Source organism: Salvelinus sp. IW2-2015, linkage group LG15, assembly GCF_002910315.2.
Source record: "Salvelinus sp. IW2-2015 linkage group LG15, ASM291031v2, whole genome shotgun sequence".
Classification (NCBI taxonomy): domain Eukaryota; kingdom Metazoa; phylum Chordata; class Actinopteri; order Salmoniformes; family Salmonidae; genus Salvelinus; species Salvelinus sp. IW2-2015.
In genome coordinates, this window is record NC_036855.1 from 11,139,179 (window position 1) to 11,148,715 (window position 9,537).

Consider the following 9,537-nt stretch of genomic DNA (forward strand, 5'->3'; position numbering starts at 1 on the left):
AGTCAGAGCCTCTGCACCACCGCCTGGCCACCAGGGCTTCAGGCCTGCAAACACCGCCGCCCCGCCCATCCCCCACCACAGGTCCATGCCTTGCCAAACCACCCCGCTCCACCACAGTCGCCTGCACCACCGCCCACCAGCTTCGCTCTTTCTCCAGCTCCTTCTCCTCTGCGGGCCCCTCTTATTCCCACCAACATCAGTCAGCCCTTGCTTCTTTACTTGCTTTTGTGCCCCACCAATTCAAGTCAGGCTTGCACCACACCAAATCAGTCTCAAGCTCGCCTACCCTTCCTGCACCACCACCCTATTCAGTCAGCGGGCCGCCACCTACCATCAGTCAGGCTTGCACACCATCAGTCAGCCTTGCACCACCACCAGGTCAGGGCCCTTTGCAGCCTACCATCCATCAGTCAGCTGCAACCACCCCAGTCAGCCTGGTACCCACCACCACCAGTTCAGCCCTCACCACCATGCCCAGTCAGCCTGCCACCACCCCCCAGTCAGCCTGCACCACCACCAGTCAGCCTGCACCACCACCAGTCAGCCTGCACCACCACCCAGTCAGCCTGCACCACCACCAGTCAGCCTGCACCACCACCGCCAGCGTCAGCCTGCACCCACCGCCAGTCAGCCTGCACACCGCCTGTCATTCATGCACCACCACCACCAGTCAGCCTGCACCACCATCAGTCACGCCTACACCACACCACCAGTCAGCCTTGCACCACCACCGCCAGTCAGCCTGCACCACCGCAGTCAGCCTCTGCACCACCACCAGTCAGCCTGCACCCACCACCAGTCAGCCTGCACCACCACCACCATGTCAGCCTGCACCACCACCAGTCAGCCTGCACCACCACCAGTCAGCCTGCACCACCACCGCCAGTCAGCCTGCCAACACCGCCAGTCAGCCTCCACCGCCAGTCAGCCTGCCCACCAGTCAAGCCTAGCCACCACCAGATCAGACCTGCACCACCCAGTCAGAACCCTACACCACCACCAGTCAGCCTGCACCACCACCAGTCAGCCCTGCTACACCACGCCAGTCAGCCTGCACACCCCACCAGTCAGCCTGCATCACCACCACCAGTCAGCCTGCATCACCACCACCAGTCAGCCTGCATCACCACCACCAGTCAGCCTGCATCACCACCACCAGTCAGCCTGCATCACCACCACCACTCAGCCTGCACCCACCACCAGTCAGCCTCCACCGCCAAGCCTACACCACCCACCCCAGTCAGCCTGCACCAACCGCAGTCAGCCTACACCACACCCCAGTCAGCCACACCCATCACCAACCAGTCAGACCTTGCACCAACCACCACCAGTCAGGCCTGCACCACCACCAGTCAGGCTACACCACCACCACCATCAGCCTGCCACCACCAATCAGTCACTCTGCACAACCACAGTCAGCTGACCACGCCAGTCAGCCTGCACCACCACCCGCCAGTCAGCACCACCGGCCAGTCAGCCTGCACCACCTCAGTCAGCCTGCACCACCACCAGTCAGCCTGCACCACCGCCACAGTCAGCCTGCACCCACCGCCACCAGTCAGCTCTGCACCACCGCCACCAGTCAGCCTGCACCACCATCAGTTAGCCTGCACCACCATCAGTCAAGCTTGCACCACCACATCAGTCAGCCTGCACCCACCATCAGTTCAGCCTGCACCACCATCAGTCACCTGCACCACCACAGTCAGCCTGCACACCCACAGTTCAGCCTACACCACCACCACCAGTCAGCCTGCAACCACCGCCAGTCAGCCTGCACCACCGCCAGTCAGCCTGCACCACCACCAGTCAGGCTACACCACCACCACCATCACTCTGCACCACCACCAGTCAGCCTGCACACTCGCCAGTCAAGCCTGCCACCACCACCGCCAGTCAGCCACCACCGCCATCAGCCTGCAACCACCATCAGTCAGCCTGCACCAGCACCGACCACCGCCCAGTCAGCCTGCACCACCGCCACCAGTCAGCCTGCCACCACCGCCACCAGTCAGCCTGCACCACCCACCAGTCAGCCTGCACCACCGCCCCAGTCAGCCTTCACCACCATCAGTCAGCCTGCACCACCATCATCAGCTTGCAACCCACCATCATAGCTACCTCATCGCCTGCACCACCATCAGTCAGCTTGCACCACCATCAGTCAGCCTGCACCACCACCAGTCAGCCTGCACCACCACCAGTCAGCCTCACCACCACCAGTCAGCCTCACCACCACCACCAGTCAGCCTGCACCACCCCAGTCAGCCTGCACACCCAGTCAGCCTGCACCACCGCCAGTCAGCCTGCACCACCACCAGTCAGCCTGCACCACCACCAGTCAGCCTGCACCACCACCACCAGTCAACTGCACCACCACCACAGTCAGCCTGCACCACCGCCAGTCAGCCTGCACCACCTGCCAGTCAGCCTGCCACCACCGCCTGTCATTCTGCACCACCACCACCATCAGCCCTGCACCACCATCAGTCAGCCTAACCACCACCACCAGTCAGCCTGCACCACCACCGCCAGTCAGCCTTCACCACCACCATCAGCCTGCCACCACCAGTCAGCCTGCACCCACCACCAGTCAGCCTGCACCACCACCACCAGTCAGCCTTGACACCACCACCAGTTCAGTCCTGCACCACCACACGCCAGTCAGCCTGCACCACCACCGCCAGTCAGCCTGCACCACCGCCAGTCAGCCTGCCACCACCGCCAGTCAGCCTGCACCACCGCAGTCAGCCTGCACCACCCCCGTCCACTGCACCACCCACCGCCAGTCAGCCTGCACCACCGCCAGTCAGCCTGCACCACCATCACCCTGTCACACCATCAGTCCAGCCTACAGCCACCACCACCAGTCAGCCTACACCACCACCACCCAGTCAGCCTACCACCACCACCACAGTCAGCCTGCACCACCACCATAGTCAGCCTGCACCCACCACCATCTGGTGGTGGTGCAGGCTGACTGGTGGTGGTGGTGCAGGCTGACTGGTGGTGGTGCAGACTGACTGGATGGTGGTGCTCGTGCTTCCTCTCACTCACACAAGTTTTTGTGTAGCAAGTTAAGGTGCCAACATTGCCTGTCTTGGAAGTTTCCCAATTGCTTTGAATTTTAGAAAATCATAGTGTAACACTTTTAAAGCCTCAAGGATAAGATGATCCAGTCCTTTTTGGCTAGTTTCAACCGTCAACAAGATAGCTAGCTATTTAGCTTGTTAGCGCACTCACTAATTTGTTTGTAAACAATTAACAAGCTAGTTAGCTACACCATGTTTTTGTCAAACTGTCAACAGAGTATCTAGCAAGCAACAAGATATGCCAAATAACAGTCAAAAAAACACTTGAGGGCAAAGAAATCTGATTTGACCATTCAGACAAGTCACATGGCCAAGAATCAGATTTGTATCTGATTTCAAACCACCTATGAATGTGGTTTGAATGTGATTGGAAAAGATCTGATTCCATGTGCTTTTTGTCTGTTCAGACTGCAGGAAAAGATCTGATTAGAATCGGATATGCCAAAAAATAAGATTTGAGTCACTTCAAACTGCCAGTGAGAACAAGGCCTAACATCATTAAGGCTGGTTTTACACAGGCAGCCCATTCAGATCTTTTGCCAAATATTTCCATATGTGATACCTATCTGATATTTTCCCTAATGTGTAAACAGCAACAAAACACATGGAATATAATCTTTTGATTCCGATTTATATCACATCTTTATGTGGATCTCAATGCTGATACAATTCTGATGCTCCATATGTGACTCTCAAATCAGATATTTTTTTGCTCTGAGATGTTTTTTTTGCACGTGACCTACCAAAATTGAAAGGAACAGTGAAATGAAATGAGCATTGCATCTGTGCGCTGCTTCAGAGGCTACATCAGTGTGAATGCGCAAATCAGATATGGGTCACAACTTGCGTGTTGACAGATGGAAAAAAAGATTGGATATTAAAAAAAAATCTGAATTGGGTTCTTCGGGTGGCTGTGTAAACACAGCCTATGTCGAACTCCACACACAGAGAGCTACAACAGCCATGCTCTATAGGAGAACTATAGACCAGGTGGGTTAACGCACATAAATCTGAGATTTAGGATGAAAGAGACAATGAAGATGAAAATCTATCTGGACTTTGGGATGCAATAAGGGGCTGAGAAATGGAGTGAGAGAGGGAGAGAAAGGGGTTGTTTCTATGCGAAGCCACACATTAACATGAACCCTGACACCTGACCTTGTGGCATCGTGTTCATTAGGACACGAATGGAAAAACAATTTGGAACATGAAGGAAGATTAGCGTTTCTTATTGGAGTTCACATAATCCCTCCCAATTTTAGTTAGTTTTCTTCTATTTGGTGGCTAATATCTGAGAAGTCCTCTGTTTACAGAGGATATAAGGGTTAGTTTATGTTTTAAAGATAATTCCTGTTACCTGTAGCATCTGGCTGCCAACGCCTTCTCTCTCCTTATATGGTCGGATGACCCCGTCCTCGTGAATGAAGCGAGGCGGACGCAGACTCTCCACATCCTGGGACGTCTCAGCCGCCCTCTTGATGCCCTGGAAAGTGCTGCTGGCCATGTCGATGATACCTCCTGTGGGTCTGGCCACAGCCCCCACCAGCCCCTTCCCGACACCCTTAAAGAAGCCTGCCGCACCCTCCTTCTGAGCACCTCTAATGGGCATGGTGACGATCCCTGTGATCCCACTGACGAAGCCCTGAGATGGAGAATGGGAGTGTTACAGACAGGGAGAACAGGTCTGTGAGACTGTTTCTACTGCTCAGCTATATTGGTAAGACTCACAGACAGCTGGATTGTGTTCTGTAGGCACCCGATGGCTGAAGACTGTTGAAATGGAGACTATCTGAACTTGGTCATTAGGAAACACCTAGGCTGTGTTTACACAGGCATACCAATTCTGATATTTTGCCCAATTATTGGCAACAGTTTTGGGGACATATCTGCAAAGCATATCAAGTTAGAAAATTGTTTGTAAGTTCTGAGAATGGAGCCATTTTAGTCCTACTCTTATGGTTAAAAATAAAAACTATTCATAAATCTTCTTTAAAAATATTTATACAATAATATGTCTCTTAGGCTGTGTTTACAAAGGCAGCACAATTCTAATATTTTGCACAATTATTGGCAAAAGAGCTGATCTAATTGGTCAAAATAACATTTAGTGGAAAAAGATCATAATTAGGCTGCCTGTGTAAATGCAACCGTATCTTCAACTTCCCCTGCAACGTAGTAGGTTACGTTGTACTACTGCACACATCCCAGTTCTGTTGTGCTGATGTTTCTGGGTTCGATTCTCGGACACCAGATAGGCCGTACTGGTGTTAGTGTTCTATAGTGGGTCAGACTCACAGAGACCAGTCCTTTGCCTCCACGAGTCAGGCCCTCTCTCAGGCCGCTGGGCTGCTTGTTCATAGCCTCTCGTCTCTTCTGCTGGTATTCCTCATCCATCGTCATGGCAGCCACACCCTTCGCCATGGCGCCTGTTATCCTGGAGGCAGCACCCGCAATGCCCCCTGGGAGAAGGGACAGAGTGAACACAAAGTAGTGAAGAGGAGAGAGGCAGAGGAGAAAGAAGAAACAAAAGGGGAGAGAGAAGAGAGAAGACAGGAGAGAGAGAAGACAGGGGAGAGAGAAGACAGGGGGGAGAGAGAAGAGGGGAGTTAGAAGGCAGGGGAGAGAGAGAAGATCAAAACAAAAAACACAAACGATGCATTGAATGTTATCGAGAACAAGAAAAATTCAAGAAATATCAAACTAAATAGAATCGGAAACAAACCAACAAATAAGGCAAAATACGGTAATAAACTATGAGTACGTACCACGATAGTAAGTGTCTATAGTGAGGTACAGTACACTCACAAGGAAGAACCAAGTCCTTATGCACCTCCACCCGAGGTCAAAGGCCCTACATACTCAGGTCCCGACTGAACGGACATCCGGCTTGTTACAATAGGACACTCTCGTACTCTTCTAGCTGGTAAATATCAAAAACTAACAAAGAAAAAATAATCCAAACGTACATAAAATGAGAAACCCCAAGACTCCACCATTCCGCCGACTTGGCCGCTTCTGATTTACCATGGAAATTGGGACAGCCAAACCGCAAATGACACACCCCTGGATAGATAAAACGAGAACATGAGAGTAAGCACAGAGATTTAGACCGTAACTGGGAACGTGAAACACAAAAAACTAAATAAAATGTAAACAATAACAGCGTTTGCATAGAGATAAATCGAGAGAGGCGAGATCCAAAAGCAGAAACATAAAAGGTCGATTGGATCTAAGAGAGAAGACAGGAGAGCCGTGATGAGAGAAATCAGCGCAAGGGTGAATAGACAGAGAAGAACAGTCAGGGCGGGACCGAACAGAGAAGAGGAGGGACGTGTAGAAACGAGCAAGGTAAGGAGCGAGACAGTCACGGAGAGTACCGGCCGGTAAACGGTGAGGAAAAGACAGAATAGGTCGGTTATAAGATGCGTCAGTAGGAGAAGACGAGGAAACAGAAAAGAGAGCTACTAGAAAGACAGTCGAAAGCGTATAAGAAGAGAAGAGAACGGAGAGGGGAACGTCATAGAAAGAACATGGGGCTGAGAGAGAATAGAATGGAGCGAGAGTTCAGAACGACAGAAGGGACGCGAGAGAGTAGTGCAAAAGAGGGGGAGTTATAGAAGACAGGGCTGTACTGGAGAGAGAGGAAAATTAACCGAGGAGAGTTAAGACAGGGGAGAGAGAGAAGAGGGAGTTAGAAGACGGGGAGGAGGGAAGGAGAAAGAGGGTGTAATGTGAGTGTAGAAGGACAGGGGCATTCAAGAGAGTCAAGAAGAAGGGGGCTGAAGTCATACGAGAGAGGTTGGTTGTTAGACTGTAGCAACTGTCTCGGCTCAAGCCCATAGAGACGAGGGACTTAGAAGAGGCATGGGTCCTTAGGCTTCTTAGGGCGATGGTAAGAGAAGACGATAAGCTGGGAGGTGACGCAATATACCTGTTTTTTTTAGAATAAACCGAGTGCTGGTCCGATGGGAAAGACCAGGACCGAGGAGAGAAGACAAGAATCTGGTGGTAGTTAGTAGTAGACAGTTGGATTAGGTCGAGGAGGAATAGTGAGATATAAGTTAAAAGAGTAGAAACAGAGGCGATAAATGTTTTAGAAACAGAATCAGGCTGATACTGTGTATCGAAGGATATGACTTGTGAGATAAGCTGAGAAGAGACATAGCGCTTAAAGTGGAGAAAGAGGAGAGGAGAAAGAGAGGAGTTAGAAGAGGGGAGTTAGAAGAGGGGGAGTTAGAAGACCAGCGGCGCAGAGAGAAAGAGGGGAGTTAGAAGACAGGGGAGAGAGAAGCAGTGGAGAGAGAGACGAGGAAGAGCGGGAGAGAAAGGGGAGTTAGAAGACAGCGGGAAGAGAGAAGACAGGGGAGAGAGAGAAGACAGGGGAGAGAGAGAAGACAGGGGAGAGAGAAAGAGGGAGTTTAGAAAGATCAGGGAGAGAGAAGAGGGGAGTTACGAAAGCAGGGAGAAGAAGAGGGGAGTAGAAGACAGGGGACGAGAGAAGAGCGGGAGTTAGAAGACAGGGGAGTTAAGAAGACAGTGGAGCAGAGAAGAGGGAGTTAGAAGACAGGGAGGAGAGAGAAGAGGGGAGTTAGAAACAAGGGAGAGAGAGCAAGAGGGGAGTTAGAGACAGGGGAGAGAGAGCAGAGGGAGTTAGAAGAAACAGGGAGAGAAAAGAAGGGACAGGGGAGAGGAGAGAAGAGGGGAGTTAGGGAAGACAGGAAGAGAGAAAGACAGGGGAGAAGAGGAAAGACATGGGAGAGGAGAGGAAGACAGGTGAGAGAGAGAAGAGGGAGTTAGAAGACAGGGAGTTAGAAGGACAGCGGGAGTTAGAAGGACAGGGGAGTTAGAAGACAGGGGGAGTTAGAAGAAGGGGAGACGAGAAGAGGGAGTTTTAAAGGGGGAAAAAAGACAGAGTTAAAGACAGGGGAGAGAGAAGAGGGGAGTTAGAAGACAGGGGCAGAGAAAGAGGGGAGTTAGAAGGGACAGGGGAAAGAGAAGAGGGGAGTTAGAAGACAGGGATGAGAGAAGAGGGGGTGTAAAAGACAGGGGAGAGAGAAGAGGGGGAGTAGAAGGACAGGGGGAAGAGAGAGAAGAGGAGTTTAGAAGACAGGGAGAGAGAGAAAGAGGAGTAGAAGAGCAGGAAGAGAGAGAAGAGGGGATTAGAAAGACAAGGAGAGAGAGAAGACAGGGGAGAGAGAGAGACAGGGAGAGAGAAGAGGGGAGTTAGAAGGACAGGAGAGAGAAGAGGGGGAGTTATGAAGACAGGGGAGTTAGAAGACAGGGGAGAGAAGAAGAGGGGAGTTAGAAGACAGGGGATTAGAAGACAGGGGAGAGAGAAGAGCGGGAGTTAGAAGACAGGGGAGAGAGAAGAGGGGAGTTAGAAGACAGGAGAGGAGAGAGGGGAGTTAGAAGACAGGGAGAGAGAAAAAGAGGGGGAGTTCAGAAGACAAGGGGAGAGAGAAGAGGGGAGTTAGAAGACAGGGAGGAGAGAAGAGGGGAGTTAAGAAAGACAGGGAGAGAGCAGAAGAGGGAGTTAGAAGACAGGGAGAGAGAACGACAGAGGGACAGACGAGAAGAGGGGAGTTCTAGAAGACAGCGAGAGAGAGAAGAGAGGGAGTTAAAGAAGACAGGGGAAGAGAAGAGGGGTAGAAGGCAGGGGGAGAGAGAAAAGGGCAGTTAGAAGACAGGGATGTAGAGAGGAAAGAGGGGAGTTAGAAGACAGGGAGAGAGAGAAGACAGCGGGAGAGAAGAAGAGGGGGAATGTTAGAAGACAGGGGAGTTAGAAGAACAGAGAGAAGAGAAGACGGGGGAGCAGAAGAAGACAGGGGCAGAGAAGGAAAGACAGGTGATGTAGAGAGAGAAGAACAGGGAGAGAGAAGAGGGAGTTAGGAAGAACAGGGGAGAGGAGAAGAAGGGGAGTTAGAAGACAGGGGGGAGATGAACGAGGGGAGTAGAAGAGGGGAGTTAGAAGACAGGGGAGTTTAGAAGGACAGGGGAGAGAGAGAAGACAGTAGAGAGAGGACAGTAGATACGAGAAGACAGGTAGAGAGAGAAGACAGGAGAGAGAACGACATGGGGGAGAGAGAGGAGAGGGAAGTTAGAGACAGGGAGACGAGGAAGAGAGGGAGTTTAGAAGACAGGGGAGAGAACGCTAGGGAGTTAGAAGACAGGGGAGAGAGAAGACGGGGAGTAGAAGACAGGGGAGAGGAGAGAATTAACGCGGGACGAGAGAGATGGAGAGGGGACGAGAGCAAGAGAGGAGAGAAATGAGGTGGGATGAGAGAGAGCTGGGAAGTGTTAGAAGACAGGGGAGGGAGATGGTAGAAGAGGGGGTTAGAAGACAGGGGAGAGAGGTTAAGACCAGGGGATAGATAAAGACAGGAGAGAGAAACAAGAGGAGGCGGCGGGGAGAAGAATAGACCAGGGCGAGAGATAGAAGACAGGA

At 51.9% G+C, this 9,537-nt stretch overlaps 1 protein-coding gene across 1 annotated transcript in view; it reads right to left on the reverse strand.

Moving 5' to 3' along the window:
• The window catches only part of LOC111973719 (intermembrane lipid transfer protein VPS13A-like), an 82,686-nt gene that overhangs the window by 13,876 nt on the left and 59,273 nt on the right, over positions 1-9,537 (reverse strand). Inside the window, 2 exon segments of the mRNA XM_024001108.2 lie at positions 4,450-4,734; positions 5,388-5,551. Of these exon segments, the coding sequence (XP_023856876.1) occupies positions 4,450-4,734; positions 5,388-5,551 (449 nt within the window).